Source organism: Cyanistes caeruleus, chromosome 34 (genome assembly GCF_971803275.1).
Source record: "Cyanistes caeruleus chromosome 34, bCyaCae1.hap1.1, whole genome shotgun sequence".
In the NCBI taxonomy this organism is placed as follows: domain Eukaryota; kingdom Metazoa; phylum Chordata; class Aves; order Passeriformes; family Paridae; genus Cyanistes; species Cyanistes caeruleus.
Genome location: NC_141735.1, coordinates 1,425,530 through 1,442,496, shown reverse-complemented (window position 1 = coordinate 1,442,496; position 16,967 = coordinate 1,425,530). Strand labels below are relative to the sequence as shown.

The window sequence follows — 16,967 nt, the reverse complement described above, 5'->3', positions numbered from 1 at the left end:
CGTCCCTTCCCGCTCCCCCCGAGCGGTCCGGCCCTCACGGCTCCCCCCCGGAAACGCGCCCCGTTACAAACATTCCGCCCGCTGCCCCCCCCCCCGGTATCCCCGTTTTTCCCACCCCCCCCTTCCCGTTTTCCTCCGTTTTCGTGGCTCCCGCTGAAGAAAAAACTCATCGCGTTTATTTCCTGTCGCTACAGAACCGGGACAGCCCGAGATACAAAACCGGGGGCGTCGCTCCACGTACAAAAGGGGCCCGCGGGGGGGGGGGGTTTGGGGGGGGGAGGGGGGGCAGAAAGGACAGCGGGGGAGGGGCACCGGACCCCCCCCCAACCCCCCCCGCGAGATTTTTCTATGGAAATAAAAAAAATACAAAAGGGGCCGGGCAGGGGTCAGTCCTCGAGCACGATGGGCTCCGAGGTGCTGGCGGGGTGAGGGGGGGCGGGGGGCGCCAGGGCCCCCCCCGGGCGCAGGGGGAGCCCCGGTTTCACCTTCAGGGGGAGGTTGGGGCGCCGGGCGGCGCGGCGGAGCTCCAGGTGCGTCAGCGCCTTCCGCAGCGCCCTGGGGAAAGGGGGGGAACGGATGGGAGGGGTCACCCCCAAAACTCGCTGAGATTCCTTCCTCCCCACACCCACCCACCGTGTGTGACCGGCAATTTCTGTGTGATCCGCACCCCAAAAGTCTCCAATTCCCTGTACCGGGTGTCCTTGGTGGCCATGAACACCCCCAGAAACCTCCCAGGACCCCTCAAACCCCCTCAGGACCCCCCCAAACCCCCTCAGGACCCCCCAAACCCCCTCGGGGGCCCCTAAGGACCTCCCAGACCCCTTCAGGACTCACTCAAAGCTTCCCCAAATTCCCTCAACAGAGTCCAAGACCCCTTAGGGACCCCCCTAAACCCCTTCAGGACCCCCTCAAACCCCCCAGGACCCCCTCAAGCCCATTCAGGACCCCCTCAAACCCCCTCAGGCCCATTCCACACTCCCCAAACCCCCTCAGGACCCCCCTAAACTTCTTCAGGACCCTCCTAAACCCCCTTAAGACTCCCTCAAACCCCCACAGGACCTTCTCAAGCCCATTCAGGACTCCTCAAACCACCACAGGACCCCCTCAAACCCTCTTGTCACCCCCCTAAAGCTCTTCAAGACCCTCTCAAGCCCATTCAGGACTCACCAAACCCCCTCAGGACCCCCCCAAACCCCCTCGGGACCCCTCAAACCCCCTCGGGAGGGCCCGGGCCCGCCGTACCGGGTGTCCTTGGTGGCCACGAACACCACGGGGTTGGGGGCGTCCGCCGGGTTCAGTTTCTGCCGTTTGCTGCCGGGGGGGGGCGCGGGGCGCAGCGCCGCCGCCAGGGGGCGCCCGTTGGCCGAGAACGGCAGCGCCGCCGTTCCGACCTGCGCGGGAACGTCAGCTCCGCCCCCCTGCCCGGCCAATCACAGCGCGCCGCGCGCGCCCGTCGGCCAATCGCGGCTCACCCCTCAGGCGCGCGCGCGCGCGGTTCCCGACCAATCACAGCCCGCCCCGAGCTGCCACTCAATTGTAACCCCGCCTTGATCCCCACAGCGCCGCTATCAATCAAATGCAATCCCCGCCCACAAACCCTCCCCACAATTTAACTTCGAGGCCACGCCCGCTGTCAATCATCCCAGGCCACACCCCCATATTCTAACCCTGTCAATCATCCCAAGCCACACCCCCACATTCCACCCCTGTCAATCACCCCAAAGCTCCACCCCCAGGTTAGGCTCCCAGCCAATCACTCCAGCCTTGTCAATCACCTCACACCCCACCCCCACAAGCTCCAGCATATGTCAATCACCCCCAGGCCCCACCCAATCCCCACAGGCCCCGCTGTCAGTCACCCCAAAACTGCCCCATCCCCTCCCACCGACCCATCAATCATCCTGACAATCACCCCCAGTTCCACCCTGTCAATCACCCCATGCCCCTGTCAATCACCCCTACCCTCATGCGGGGGGGCCGGTGGCCATCGCCCCCCCCCTCGTAGCCCCTCTTTCCCCCCAGCCCCGCCAGCCCCCGGCTCTGGCTCAGCTGGTTCCGGTTGATCGGGGTCTTGGTGCCTCGAGGGGTCTTCGGCTTCAGGGGGGCTTGAGCCGCTGGGGAGGGGGGGAGGGGGGGTCAGGGGTGTCCCCCAATTCCCAAAATCCAGCCCTCAGCCCCCCCTCCCCCACCCTGGGGTCACCCCTGTTTGTGCACCCCCCACCCCTGCGACCCCCCCCAACAGCCTCCTGTCACCCCCAGACTCACCTGGGCCCCCTTTCCTGTATCCCCAACACCCCAAAAGCCCCCCAGGCCCCCCAAAATCCCCCCCAGACCCCCCAGGCCCCCTCACCCAGCTCTTTGACGATGGCGGCGAGGGGCAGCCGGGTCAGCGGGTGGATCTTCAGGGGGGCCTTGGCGGCCTTGGGCAGCCGGATGGAGCCTGGGGAGGGGGACAGAGGGTCGGGGGGGGGTCCCACAGCACCCCCTGACACTGGGGGAGGGTCCAGACACCCCCCAGGACCCCCTGAGGGGGTGCCAGACCCCCCCATTCCTCCTCCCAGCCACAGAACTCACACTCGGCCTTGATGGCGTTGATGGGGGTGCAGGGATCCCACAGACCCCTCAAACCCCCTGAGGGGATCCCAAACCCCCATTTTCCCCCCCAAACCCCATTCACACTCAGTCTTGGTGACCCCAAACCCCATTTCTCCCCACACCCCTCTCACACTCGGCCTTGATGAGAACCCCAAACCCCATTTCCCCCCATTTTCCCCTATTTTCCCCCATTTCCCCCCATTTTTCCCCATTTCCCCCCATTTTTCCCCCATTTCCCCCCACACCCCCTCACACTCAGCCTTGATGAGGACCCCAAACCCCAATTTTCCCCATTTCCCCTCATTTCCCCCCAACCCCTCTCACATTAGTTTTTGATGAGGACCCCAAACCCCATTTTTCCCCATTTTTTCCCCATTTTCCCCCATTTTTTCCCCATTTGCCCCCATTTTTTCCCCATTTCCCCCCATTTTTTCCCCATTTCCCCCCATGTTTCCCCCGTTTTCCCCCATTTTTCCCCATTTGCCCCCATTTTTTCCCCATTTTTCCCCATTTCCCCCCATGTTTCCCCCATTTTTCCCCCATTTCCCCCCATTTTTTCCCCATTTTTCCCCCCCCAACCCTCTCACACTCGGCCTTGATGAGGACCCCAAACCCCATTTCCCCCCATTTTTTCCCCATTTTCCCCCATTTTTTCCCCATTTCCCCCCATTTTCACCCATTTTTCCCCATTTCCCCCCATTTTTTCCCCATTTTCCCCCATTTTTCCCCCCACACCCCTCTCACACTTAGCCTTGATGAGGACCCCAAACCCCATTTTTCCCCATTTTTTCCCCATTTTCCCCCATTTTTTCCCCATTTGCCCCCATTTTTCCCCATTTCCCCCCATTTTTTCCCCATTTCCCCCCATGTTTCCCCCGTTTTCCCCCATTTTTCCCCATTTGCCCCCATTTTTTCCCCATTTTTCCCCATTTCCCCCCATGTTTCCCCCATTTTTCCCCCATTTCCCCCCATTTTTTCCCCATTTTCCCCCATTTTTCCCCCCCCAACCCTCTCACACTCGGCCTTGATGAGGACCCCAAACCCCATTTCCCCCCATTTTTTCCCCATTTTCCCCCATTTTTCCCCCATTTCCCCCCATTTTTTCCCCATTTCCCCCCATTTCCCCCCATTTTTTCCCCATTTCCCCCCATTTTTCCCCATTTCCCCCCATTTTTCCCCCCCCACCCCTCTCACACTCGGCCTTGATGGCGTTGGCGTTGATGGGCGCGTAGGGCCGGCGCGCGGCGCGGCGCGGCTGCAGCACGTCGCGGCACAGGCGGCGCGACAGCCGCGTCAGCCGCGTGGTTTGCAGCAGGAACGTCTGACGGTTCTTGGCCAGCAGCTTGGCCCGGCTGGCGCTCGTCGTGTACGGGGACAGCGACTGCGCCTCGGGACGGGACAGGTGACCCCGCGAGTGCGGCTCCTGGGAAATGCAGGGGGGTTAGAAAAGGTGGGACAACCCCAAAATCCCCCCTAAAACCCCAGAATGGGTGTACAGGGACAGGTGACCCCAGGAGTGGGGATCCTGTGGATTTATGGGGCGTTAGAAAAGGGTTGGACAACCCCAAAATCCTCCCTAAAACACCCCAGGGTGGTGTACGGGAACCGGTGACCTCGGGACAGGGGCTCCTGTGAATTTTGGGGCGTCAGAAAGAGTTGGATAACCCCAAAATCCCACCTAAAACACCCCAGAATGGGTGTACAGGGACAGGTGACCTCGGGACAGGGGCTCCTGTGAAATTCAGGGGGTCACAGGGGATGCCAGCACCCCAAAAACCCTCCCAGAAAACCCCAGGTGGGTGTAGGGGGACAGGTGACCCCAGGAGTGGGGATCCTGTGGATTTCTGGGGGGTTAGAAAAGGTTGGACAACCCCAAATCCCACCTAAAACACCCCAGGGTGGGTGTAGGGGGACAGGTGACCCCGGGACAGGGGTTCCTGCAGAATTCAGGGGGTCCCAGAAGACATTTAGGGGTTCTTAAAGGGGTCTGGGGGCTCTAACGGGACTTGGAGAGGCTCTAAAGGGAGTTTGGGGTCTCTAAAGGGGGTTCAGGGGACTCTGAGAGGGATTTGGGGGGGCTCCAAGAGGGGTCTGGGGTCTCTAAAGGGGGTTCAGGGGACTCTGAGAGGGATTTGGGGGGCTCCAAGAAGGGGTTTGTGGGGCTCCAAAAGGAGTTTGGGGTGTTCCAACAGAAATCGGGTGTCCCTAGGTGGAATTTGGGGGTCCCAGGAGGTTCTGGGGGTCCCTCAGAGGGGTCTGTGGGTCTGGGGGCTCACCGAGGCGCTGCGGGTCACCCCCTCCAGCTGGGTGGGGGTCTTGAGCCCCCCGTATTTCTTCCAGTAGATCCAGCAGGAGGCGCAGAGGCGGCACTGCATGTTGGGGGGGCCCCAGGCGTACCACTGGGGGGACTGGGACGCTGTGGGGGGCAACTGGGGGTTACTGGGGGGGACTGGGAGTTACTGGGGGCAACTGGGACACTCTGGGGGCAACTGGGACACTCTGGGGGGACCCAGGGACCCTCATAGGATCCCCCCATGCCAAACCCCAGGATCTGAGACGCCCCCAAAACTCCTCTCAAATGTCAGGGAGCCCCCAAATTCCTGTTCCCCAACTTCAGAGACTGCCCCCATGACCCCCACACGCCCCCCAGGACCCCCCCCAAACCCCCCAGGGACCCCTCCAAGCCCCCCAGGACCCCCCCAAACCCCCTCAGTCCCCACTGACTGTGGCAGCTCTCACAGCTCAGCCCCTTTTGGAAGCCACAAATTCCTGTTCCCAAACCCCAGAGACCCCCCATGACCCCCACACGCCCCCCAGGACCCCCCCAAACCCCCCAGGACCCCCCCAAACCCCCCAGGACCCCCCAGGACCCCCCCAGTCCCCACTGACTGTGGCAGCTCTCGCAGCTCAGCCCCTTCTGGAAGCCGGCCCCGTTGACGCCGGGTTTGGAGCCCACCGAGATGATCTGGTTGGGGTTGGGTTTGGTGCTGTGGGAAAGGGGGGAGGGGGTCAGGGGATTTTGGGGGGTCCCAGAGGGGTCTCCTGTGCCCCCCCCAGGCCCGGCAGGGGGTCCCCAGAGCCCCCCACTCACTAGGTGGGGATGTAGACTTGCTTCAGCTTGCTGTCGGCCTCGGCTGCCTTCAGCCTCTTCTGCGAGCAGGGAGGGGGTCACAGGGGGCACTGAGCCCCCCAGAAACCCCCCACATCAGCCCCCCAAACCTCCAGAGTCCCCCAAACCCCCAGATCAACCCCCCAAACCCCAATCCAGCCCCCCAAAGCCCCATCACAGCCCCCCAACCCCCCCAAACCCCCATCAGAGCCCCCCAAACCCCATCACAGCCCCCCAAACCCCCATCACAACCCCCCAAACCCCCATCACAACCCCCCAAACCCCATTCCAGCCCCCCAAACCCCCATCACAGCCCCCCAAACCCCCATCACAACCCCCCAAACCCCCATCACAGCCCCCCAAACCCCCATCACAGCCCCCCAAACCCCCATCACAACCCCCCAAACCCCATCACAACCCCCCAAACCCCATCACAGCCCCCCAAACCCCATTCCAGCCCCCCAAACCCCATTCCAGCCCCCCAAACCCCATCACAACCCCCCCAAACCCCCATCACAACCCCCCAAACCCCATTCCAGCCCCCCAAACCCCCATCAGAGCCCCCCAAACCCCATCACAACCCCCCCAAAGCCCCATTCCAGCCCCCCAACCCCCCCCAAACCCCCATTCCAGCCCCCCAAACCCCATCACAACCCCCCAAACCCCATCACAACCCCCCAAACCCCATCACAACCCCCCAAACCCCCATCACAGCCCCCCAAACCCCATTCCAGCCCCCCAAACCCCCATTCCAGCCCCCCAAACCCCATCACAGCCCCCCAAACCCCATCACAACCCCCCAAACCCCATCACAACCCCCCAAACCCCATTCCAGCCCCCCAAACCCCCATCACAGCCCCCCAAACCCCATTCCAGCCCCATTCCAAACCCCATTCCAGCCCCCCCAAACCCCATCACAGCCCCCCAAACCCCCATCACAACCCCCCAAACCCCCCAGCCCCACACCCCATACCTGCTGGATGTAGCGGTCAGTGGTTTTCCACATGTAGTAGAACTGGACGATGCTGGCCAGCGACTTCCAGGGCAGCTGCGGGCACCCAACTCAGCTCGGGGGGCTCGGGGGGTCCCCTGATCCCCCCCACCCCCACGAGGGGCTCCCCCCACTCACAAAATCCTGCCGGATGTCGTTGAAGTCCTTCCCGTATTTCTCCAGGGCCTCCTCGAAGAGCATGGCCTCGGACGCCGACCACTCCTCCATCTCGTCCCGGCACAGCACCGGCCCCCCCTGCGGCACCAGCGTGGCCATGGCCCGCGCCAGGTCGTAGCCGTTCCTCTGCAGCGTGTCCATGGCGTGGAACTGGGGGCAATGGCGTGTACTGGGAGCACTGGGAGGCACTGGGAGGGCTCTAGCAGGGGGTTTGGGGCAGGTTTGGGGGGGTTTGGGGCAGGTTTGGGGGGGTTTGGGGCAGGTTTGGGGGGTTTCAGAGCCCCCCCCGCAGCACCAGCGTGGCCATGGCCCGCGCCAGGTCGTAGCCGTTCCTCTGCAGCGTGTCCATGGCGTGGAACTGGGGGCAATGGCGTGTACTGGGAGCACTGGGAGGGCTCTAACGGGGGTTTGGGGCAGGTTTGGGGGGGTTTGGGGCAGGTTTGGGGGGATTTGGGGCAGGTTTGGGGGGGTTTCAGAGCCCCCCCTGCGGCACCAGCGTGTCCATGGCGTGGAACTGGGGGCAATGGCGTGTCCTGGGAACACTGGGAGGGCTCTAACGGGGGTCTGGTGGGTTCTGAGGGAGGTTTTGGGGGCTCTAGAGGGGATTTGGGGTATCCCAGGGAAGCGTTGGGAACATTTAAAGGGAGTACAGAGATTCCTGGGGAAGTTCTAAGGAGGTTTTTGGATGTCCCAGTGAGAAACGAGAAATTCTAAGAAAGATTTTGGGGTGTCCCAGTGAGAAATGGGGGGTTCTAAGGAGTTTTTGGGGTGTCCCAGTGAGAACTGAGAGCTCTAAGAAAGTTTTGGGGTGCCCGGGGGGCTCCCCCTCACCAGGGTGATGTCTCGGGAGGCTGCGGCCGCGCTCATGTGCAGGCTGGGCTGGCGGATGGAGCTGCTGCAGTCCAGCGCCCGTGCAAACGTCCCCACAGCCCTGAGGGGGGGACACGGGGGGCTCAGTGGGGTCCCCCCAATCCCCCCAGACCCTCTCCCAGCTCCCCCAGTTCCCCCCTCACCGAGCCACCACCAGGAACTGGTCGATCTGCCGGTCCGTCAGGGGGTTGTCGGGGTCCCACACCTTCATCTCCATCTTCTGCTGGTTCCGGTTGTCCGACTCACCTGAGGAGGGGTTCGGGGGGGTGCTCTAAGGGTGACCCCCACATCCTGCACCCCCCAGAGCCCCCCCAGAACCCCCCAAACCTTCGGCCAGGCGCTCGGGGATCTCGGCCTGGTACTTGCAGCCCACCCTGATCTCGCCCTGGTCCGCCAGCAGCGTTTTCTGCACGGGGTCGAACACCAGCGAGTAGAAGAAGCAATCCTGTGGGGAGGGGGCACATCGAGGACCGGGGGGCTCAGCGGGGTGGGGACACCCCCAAAATCCTCCCCCAGACCCATTTTGGGGCACACAGAGCTCACCTCCTTCTCCAGGTACTGCCCCAGGATGTCGGTCTCGTTCAGCAGCGTCACGCTGCACTTCCCCCTGCCGGCAAAAATCGGGGAGGGGGTCACCCCAAAACCTCTCCCCAAGGAGGGGGTCACCCCAAAACCTCTCCCCAAGCCCCCCCAGAGCTTTTCCCCAGCCTGTCCTGAGCCTTTTGCTGCCCCCGGTACCGGATGTGGGTGGCCGGGAGCGACTCGAACTGGCGGGACAGGAACAGCTCCCGGTGCTTGAGCTGGTGCCGCTGCTGCTCCGTCATGGGCGGCTGCTTCGACTCCTCCTCGAACTCGCCTGGGGGGCCACGGGTGGGGGGGGTCACACCGGGGTGTCCCCAAAATCCAGCTGGGAGAGCCATTGTTCTCCCAAAATCCCCCTCCGGGGTTTTGGCAGCGGTTCCAGGGAAGGGGGAGGGGAGGGAGGGGGAGGGGCTGTGGGGATCCCCCCTCCCCAGTTTGATGGGGGGATGGGTTGGGGTTCAGTTCTTTATCCCTCCCCAAAAAGGTGCAGCTGTGACCCCCTAAAATTGACAAAACCTGCCCAAAAATCAGCCCGAGGGTGGTGGAGAGGGACAGAGCAGCTCATACCCCTCCCCCCCAAATTGGGGTGCCCCTTTGAGAGGGGTCACAGACCCCTCAGCACCCCCAAATTACCCCAGTGACATCAAACCACCTCTCCCCAAAATCTGGGGAGCACCCCATTGGGATGAGTGGGTCACGGACCCCCCTCAAAATTCCTGACCCCCAAAGAAGGAGCAGCACCAAAGAAAAATCTGCCCCACACCCTTCTCCAAAACCCAAAAAACCCCAAAACAACCCCAAAAAACACCCACCCACGGGCAATGCTGTTGGCCTGGCTTTTAAGGCTGCTTCAAAAAATCCCAAAAATCCCCAAAACCCCCCCCAAAACCCCCCCAAAACGCTCACGGGCGTTGCTGTCGGCCAGGCTGTTGAGGCTGCTGGAGATGTCGCGCCGCCGGAACAGACAAACCACCTTGGCCTCCACATTGCCATTGGCCGTCTGGGGGTTTGGGGGGGCACAGAGGGGTCAGGGGGGCTCCCCAAGGCTTGGGGACCCCCCCCCAGAAACGGGGACACCCCTCAAGGAACGGGGGTCTCACCTTGTTGAGCTCCTCGATGCGCCGCACCAGGTAGGGGTTGCTGGAGGAGTTCTCGAAGTAAACGTAGTCTGAGGGGTGGGGGGCAAAAATGGGGGGGCCGTGAGGAGAAACCTCCCCCTCCCCCAAAAAAATCCCTCTTCTTGAAGGTGTCAGGATCTCTCTTCCTTCCTCCCCAAAATATTTGGGGGGCAGGATGCCCCCCCCGCTAAAAAAAAATTGGGGTTCCCCCTCCTGGGGTTGTCCTTCTCACCCAAGCTCTATGTTCCGTGTCTCAGGAATTGGGGTCTCCCCTCATGAACCCCTAAATCCCCCCACGGGACCCTCCCCATTTCTGGGACCTCCTTTTCCTCACAGACCCCCACAAATCCCCTCAAGGACCCCCTGAACCCCCTCACGGGACCCTTTCGTTTTCGGGACCCCCCGAACACCCTCATAAAACCCCCCTAAATCCCCTCACAGGACCCCTCCCCAATTTCCGGGACCCCCCAAATTCCCGCACGGGACCCCCCCCCTTTCCGGGACCCCCTCATTGCCTCACAAGACGCCCCCACTGTTTCCGCGACCCCCAAATTTCCCCACAAGACCCTCTCCCCCTTTCCGGGACCCCCAAATCCCCTCACAGACGCCCCCTTTCCGTTGTGGGACCCCCCCTTGACTCCCCTCACGCCTCCCTCTTTCCGGGACCCCTCAGAGACCCCCCTTAACCCCTCATGGACGCCCCAAAAATCCCCTCACGAGCCTCCCCGCGCCTCACGGAACCCCCAAATCCCCTTACAGACCCCCCCCCCTCCGCTTTCCGGGACCCCCTAAATCCCCTCAGGGCGCCCCCGGAGCCCTGAGGGCGCCCTTGGCCGTCCCTCCCGGCCTCCCGCGCCCCCCGGCGCGCTCACCGCCGACGCGGTACATGTTGGCCGCCATGGCCGCTCGCTCGGCCGCGCTACCCCCGGGCCCGGCCCCGGCCGCGCTTCATCGCCGCTCCCGCCGCCTCCGCGCCGGCACGGCCGGTTCGGAGCCCTTCGGGCACCTCCGGAGAGGCTTCGGGCACTCCCGGACACGTTCGGCAACCTCCGGCAAAGCCTCTCGGGCACCTCCGGAGAGGTTCGAGCGCTGCCGGATTCGTTCGGGCACCTCCGGCACGGGCTCGACGCCGCCTCGGGCGCTTCCGGAGCGACCTCGGCGCTTTTCGGCCCGGCTTCGGGGAAGCCTCGGCTCGACCTCGGCTCTTTCCGGCACTCCTCGGCTCAACCTCGGCTCTTTCCGTAAAGCGCTCGCCGAGTTCCGCCAGAACCGGAAAGACCCCGAGGGCGGGGAGACGGAAGAACCCGCGGCGCTTCCGGGAAGTGGCGGCGATTCCGGCGCGGAGGAAGCGGCGGGGCCCTGCCCTGACCCCAAGGCTTTTATTGACGCTTCTCACAGTGCAGCGCGATAACCGCGGGGGGAAGGGACGGTTTAACCGAGCCCTCGCCCGCTCTTTGGTCCCAGGAAAGGGGGAAAAGGGAAGAGGAAGCAGCGAGGAAGAGGAAGCGCGGGGGGCTCAGCCGCTGTCGCCGGGCAGCACCCGCCACTGGAACACGCTCGTGTCCTTCCCGCCCAGCGACACCAGGTGCCCGTCGTCGTGCGTGAAGCGCACGTTGGTCACGTGGCTGCCGTGCCCGCCGTACACGTGACTGGGCGCCTGAGGGGAAGGGCGGGAAACACGTGAGGGGGGCGGGGTCACGTGGTCTCGGCCCCCCTCACATCAAACGGGTCTGAGACCCCCCGAGAAAAACCCAGCCTGTGAGTGTGGAGCCCCCTGACCCCTCAATTTGGGGTTTGGACCCTCCTGATCCCCCAAATTGGAGTCTGGGACCCCCAAATTTGGGTCTGGGATCCTCCCCTGAACCCTGCCAGGACCCCCGGAGTCCCCCGACCCCCAAATTTGGATCTGGGACCCCCCCAGCACCCTTCCAGGACCCCCTGAGCCCCTCACCCACCTTGGGCTGGGCACAGGGGTACTGGAACCGCCAGACTTTGCACAACCAGGACCCTCCAGACCCCCAAACTGAAATCTGGGACCCCAAATTGGGGTCTGGGACCCTCCCCCAGCCCACCCAAACCCTTCCAGGACCCCCGGAGCCCCCCGCCCACCTTGGGCCGGGCACAGGGGTACTGGAACCGCCAGACTTTGCACAACCAGGACCCTCCAGACCCCCAAACTGAAATCTGGGACCCCCAAATTGGGGTCTGGGACCCCCCCCCAAACCCTTCCAGGACCCCCGGAGCCCCCCGTCCACCTTGGGCCGGGCACAGGGGTACTGGAACCACTGGACTTTGCACAACCAGGACCCCCAAACTGGAGTCTGGGACCCCCAAATTGGGGTCTGGGACCCCCCCAAACCCTTCCAGGACCCCCGGAGCCCCCCGCCCACCTTGGGCCGGGCACAGGGGTACTGGAACAGGTGAACCTTGCAGAAGTCGTCGGCCACGGCCACCACGCGCTCGTGGTGCGAGCGGCACAGGGAATTGATGTCGGTGCCGTCCGAACCGTCCGGCCACACCCCTGTGGGATCGGGGGGGGGTCAGGGGGACCCCAAAACCCCCCTGCCCACCCCCCCCCCCGAGCCCCCAGACCCACCGAAGACGTGGAAGCCGAGCACGCAGGTGTAGGAGGCCCATTCCCGGTCCCGGCTCTCGAAGCGGTTCCGGAGCAGTTTGCAGCCCCCGGCCACGTCCCCTGGAGAGGGGGAGAGAGAGAGAGAGAGGGAGGGAGACCCCCCCCAAAAAAATTGGGGGTTTGGGGGGGGTTGTGAGAGCTTCCCATCAAAATCGGGGGTGGGGACAGTGAAACCCCTCCGAAATTTGGGTGGGGGGGGTGGTGAAAGGCACCCAAAATCCAGGAGGGGGAAGGGAAAGTGAAAATCCCCTCCTCAAAAAAAAATCTGGGAATGGGGAGGGAAAGTGAGACCCGACCCCCCCCCCAAAATCCAGGGGAGGGGGGAGTGAAACCTCCCCAAAATTCGGGGAGGGGCAGGGAAAGTGAGACCCCCCCCCAAAAAACCAGGGAAGGGGAGAGCAGGGAGACCCCAAAATTTGAGGGGGGGTTCCCAGTAGGGAAAAGGAATTCCCCCCCAAGTTCTGGAAGGTCCTGGAAGGGCCATGAGGGGTCTCAGCAGGGTCAGGGGGTTCCACCCCAGCTCTGGGGGTCCTGGCAGGATCAGGGGGTTCCCACTGGGATCAGGAAGGTCCTGGCAGGGTCAGGATCAGTTCTGGGGGTCCCAGCAGGGTGAGGGGGTTCCCACTGGGATCAGAAAGGTCCTGGCAGGGTCAGGATGAGCTCTGGGGGTCCCAGGAGGGTCCTGGCAGGGTCTGGGGGTTCTCCCCAGCTCTGAGGGTCCCAGCAGGGTCAGGAGGGTCCTGGCAGGGTCACGGAGTTCCCACTGGGATCAGAAAGGTCCTGGCAGGGTCAGGGGTTTCCCCCCCAGCTCTGGGGGTCCCAGCAGGATCAGAAGGACCCCATCACCCCCCCAGGAAGCCCCCCAAGCCCCCAGACTCACAGTAGAGGATCTCATAATCCCCCGAGTTGGACATGATGAAACGGCCGTCCTTGGACCAGTCCAGGTGGGTGATGAAACTCGAGTGACCCTGGGGGTGGGGGGGGATCATTGGGGGTTCGGGACCCCCCAGAGCCCCCAGACCCCCCCAGAGCCCCCCAGACCCCCCCAGAGCCCCCCAGACCCCCCGGGCTCACCGTGCAGCGGCCGAAGCGGCTGAGCTTGCGGCCACCCTCGGCCACGCTGTAGATGTAAATGAAATTGTCGTGGGAGCCGATGGCCAGGAAGGTCCCGTCTGGAATTTGGGGGGGACACGGGGTTGGGATGGGGGGTCCCCAAACACTGGGGAGGGTTTAGGGGGGTCCCCAAACACTGGGGAGGGTTTAGGGGGTCCCAAATATTGGGGAGGGTTTAGGGGGGTCCCCAAACACTGGGGAGGGTTTAGGGGGTCCCAAATATTGGGGAGGGTTTAGGGGGTCCCCAAACACTGGAGAGGGTTTGGGGGGGTCCCCAAACACTGGGGAGGGTTTGGGGGGGTCCCCAAACATTGGGGAGGGTTTGGGGGGGGTCCCCAAACATTGGGGAGGGTCTGGGGGGGTCCCCAAACATTGGGGAGGGTTTGGGGGGGTCCCCAAACACTGGGGAGGGTTTAGGGGGGTCCCCAAATATTGGGGAGGGTTTGGGGGGGTCCCCAAATACTGGGGATGGTTTGGGGGTCCCCAAACACTGGGGAGGGTTTAGGGGGTCCCCAAACACTGGGGAGGGTTTAGGGGGTCCCCAAACACTGGAGAGGGTTTGGGGGGGTCCCCAAATATTGGGGAGGGTTTGGGGGGTCCCCAAACACTGGGGAGGGTTTGGGGGGGTCCCCAAACACTGGGGAGGGTCTGGGGGTCCCCAAATATTGGGGAGATCTGGGGGGGTTCCTCATGATACAGGGACAGGGAAGGGACAGGGTTGGGGCCAGTTTGGGACCAGTTTGTGGCCAGGTTTGGGGACAGTTTTGGGATAGTTTGGGTCAGTTTGGGGACAGTTTAGAGCCGGTTTAGGGACAGTCTGGGGACAGTTTGGGGACAGTTTGGGGGACATTTTGGGGATAGTTTGGGGACAGTTTGGGGACAGTTTGGGGACAGTTTTGGGATAGTTTGGGGACACTTTGGGGACACTTTGGGGTCCGAGGGGCCAGTTTTGGGGCTCACCCGGTGAAAACCGAACCACCGAGAGCTGCTCGCTGCTGTCCGAGCCCCCGGCCAGGAGCTGCCGAGTGCCCGTGTCCAGCACCAGCCACCTGCGGGAGGGGACAGGGACAGGGGACGGGACAGGGATGGGGACAGGGGACAGGGGACAGGGACAGGGGATGGGGACAGGGGGACAGGGGACAGGGATGGGGACAGGGACGGGGGGACAGGGACAGGGGACAGAGGGAGGGGGACAGGGACACAGGGACACGGATGGGGACAGGGGGACAGGGACACAGGGACAGGGGGACAGGGGGACAGGGGGACAGGGGTCAGGGACACCAGTGGGGGGGACAATGGGAATTGGGGACACCGGGATGGGGAGGGGGGGACATGGAGGAGGACACGAGGACGAGGGGGGGGGACATGGGAACCATGGTCACTGACCCCCATGTCCCCCCATGTCCCCAGTGTCCCCAGTGTCCCCCCAGTGTCCCCAGTGTCCCCTCAGTGTCCCCCCAGCATCCCCCAGTGTCCCCCCCATGTCCCCAATGTCCCCCCATGTCCCCAATGTCCCCCCAGTGTCCCCAGTGTCCCCAGTGTCCCCACTCACCGCCCGGTCAGCAGCCCCACGGCCACCACGTGTCCCCCCGGGTGGAAGTCGGCGCAGAGCCCGGTGTCCTGCGGGTGGGGAGGGGTCATGGGGGATGGGGGGGATGGGACAAGAGCCCCCAGCCCCAATTCCGGGGGTCCCCAGCCCCAATTCTGGGGGTCCGCAGCCCCAGGCCCCAGCCAGGCCGTGGTCCTGGTCCCTTCCCAGCGCTTCTGTACCCCCAAATCCCCCCTAAACCCCCCCAAACCGAGCCCCTGCCCCCTCCCCAGGTCTCCCCCCCCAATTTGGGGAGGGGTCTCACCTCCAGCGCCAGGCTCCAGGCCAGCGCGTGCTCGCGCCCGTCCCACAGGCACAGCTGCCGGTCGTGGCCGCAGGTGAGGAAGCGGCAGCAGCTCGGGTGCGTGGCCAGACCCCAAACCTCGTCCGTGTGACCCTGGGGGGGTCCCGGGGAGGGGTCAGCACCTCGGGACCCCTCCCCAGGGAGCCTCGGGGACCCCTCCCCAGGGAGCCTCCGGGACCCCTCCCCAGGGAGCCTCGGGGACCCCTCCCCAGGGAGCCTCCGGGACCCCTCCCCAGGCGGGGACCCCTCCCCAGGGAGCCTCGGGACCCCTCCCCAGAGAGCCTCGGGACCCCTCCCCAGGGAGCCTCGGGACCCCCTCCCCAGGCGGGGACCCCTCCCCAGGGAGCCTCGGGACCCCTCCCCAGCGCACCTGCACGATGGGGGTGAAGCCGGAGCCCAGCGTGCCCCGGAGCAGCGCGTTCCGGGTGGTCCCGACCAGCAGCTCCTCCCCGGGACCCTCGGCGATCGTCCGCACGGCCCCCAGGCTCTCCGGGAGCTGTGAGACCCCCGAAATGAGCCCCAAATACCCCTGAGGGACCCCCAGGCTCTCCGGGAGCTGTGAGACCCCCGAAATGAGCCCCAAATATCCCGGGAGAGACCCCCGGGAGCTGTGAGACCCCCGAAATGAGCCCCAAATATCCCGGGAGAGACCCCCGGGAGCTGTGAGACCCCCGAAATGAGCCCCAAATACACCCAGAGGGACCCCCGGGAGCTGCGGGACCCCCGAAATGAGCCCCAAATACACCCAGAGGGACCCCCAGGCTCTCCGGGAGCTGTGAGACCCCCGAAATGAGCCCCAAATACCCCGGGAGAGACCCCCGGGAGCTGTGAGACCCCCAAAATGAACCCCAAATACCCCGGGAGAGACCCCCGGGAGCTGTGAGACCCCCGAAATGAGCCCCAAATCTCCCGAGAGGGACCCCCAGGCTCTCTGGGAGCTGTGAGACCCCCGAAATGAGCCCCAAATATCCCGGGAGAGACCCCCGGGAGCTGTGAGACCCCCGAAATGAGCCCCAAATACCCCCAGAGGGACCCCCGGGAGCTGCGGGACCCCCGAAATGAACCCCAAATACACCCAGAGGGACCCCCGGGAGCTGTGAGACCCCCGAAATGAGCCCCAAATACACCCAGGGAGACCCCCAGGCTCTCTGGGACCCCCAAAATGAGCCCCAAATACCCCGGGAGAGACCCCCGGGAGCTGCGGGACCCCCAAAATGAGCCCCAAATACCCCAGAGGGACCCCCAGGCTCTCCGGGACCCCCGAAATGAGCCCCAAATTGCTCGTCAGAACCCCCCAAAGTGCTCAGGGAACTGCAGAATCCCCCCAAAAAAAAAACCCCATTAAAACCCCCTGAGGTGCTCGGGGCAACCGAGGGACCCCAAAAACCCCCAAATCCCCCCCAAAATCCTGCAGCCCTTTGGGATTCGGGATCCAGGGAGGATTCTGGGGATGCCCTGGCAGGATTTGGGAGAGTTTTGGGGTACCCAGGCAGTTTTTGGGAGATCTCTGGGGCACCAAGGGACATTTTTGGCTTCCCAGGGAGATTTTTGAGGAAATAAAGGAGATTTTTGGGGTATCCAGAGCAGGGTTTGGGGCACCAAAGGAGATTTTTGGCTACTCAGGGCCATTTTTGAGGAAATAAAGGAGATTTTTGGGGTATCCAGAGCAGGTTTTGGGGCACTAAAATGAGATTTTTGGCTACTCAGGAAGATTTTTGAGGAAATAAAGGAGATTTTTGGCGTATCCAGAGCGGGTTTTGGGGCACTAAAATGAGATTTTTGGCTACTCAGGGCCATTTTTGAGGAAATAAAGGAGATTTTTGGCGTATCCAGAGCAGGTTTTGGGGCACCAAGGGACATTTTTGGCTACTCAGAGCCATTTTTG

General features: G+C 63.7%; 2 protein-coding genes across 4 annotated transcripts in view; both read right to left on the bottom strand.

Annotated features, from left to right (window-relative positions):
• Positions 1–154: 154 nt before the first annotated feature.
• MTA2 (metastasis associated 1 family member 2) lies at positions 155–11,039 on the bottom strand. Of its 3 annotated transcripts, XM_086871093.1 has the most exons (18): positions 10,315–11,039; positions 9,425–9,492; positions 9,231–9,324; positions 8,481–8,598; positions 8,286–8,349; positions 8,070–8,187; positions 7,886–7,988; positions 7,704–7,803; positions 6,834–7,022; positions 6,678–6,752; positions 5,687–5,745; positions 5,485–5,582; positions 4,872–5,011; positions 3,790–4,018; positions 2,351–2,440; positions 1,963–2,114; positions 1,243–1,391; positions 155–555 (listed from the first exon to the last, which is right to left on the bottom strand). In XM_086871093.1, the coding sequence occupies exons 1-18, from the start codon at positions 10,340–10,342 to the stop codon at positions 387–389; spliced, it is 2,043 nt and encodes a 680-aa protein (XP_086727219.1). In that variant the 5' UTR covers positions 10,343–11,039; the 3' UTR covers positions 155–386. The 3 variants fall into 3 exon arrangements, with proteins under 3 accessions (XP_086727219.1, XP_086727220.1, XP_086727221.1); XM_086871094.1 differs by lacking the exon at positions 1,243–1,391 and having other exon boundaries at positions 155–417; positions 2,040–2,114; positions 10,315–11,036; XM_086871095.1 differs by lacking the exon at positions 1,243–1,391 and having other exon boundaries at positions 155–417; positions 2,051–2,114; positions 10,315–10,668.
• EML3 (EMAP like 3) overlaps positions 10,805–16,967 on the bottom strand; it is a 22,669-nt gene continuing 16,506 nt past the window's right edge. Inside the window, exons 14-22 of the mRNA XM_086870878.1 lie at positions 15,453–15,578; positions 15,044–15,175; positions 14,743–14,810; positions 14,151–14,239; positions 13,152–13,249; positions 12,958–13,045; positions 12,039–12,137; positions 11,833–11,963; positions 10,805–11,099 (exon numbers count right to left, since the gene is read on the bottom strand). Coding sequence (XP_086727004.1) covers positions 10,959–11,099; positions 11,833–11,963; positions 12,039–12,137; positions 12,958–13,045; positions 13,152–13,249; positions 14,151–14,239; positions 14,743–14,810; positions 15,044–15,175; positions 15,453–15,578 — 972 coding nt within the window. The 3' untranslated portion in view covers positions 10,805–10,958. The remainder of the gene's footprint in view (positions 11,100–11,832; positions 11,964–12,038; positions 12,138–12,957; positions 13,046–13,151; positions 13,250–14,150; positions 14,240–14,742; positions 14,811–15,043; positions 15,176–15,452; positions 15,579–16,967) is intronic.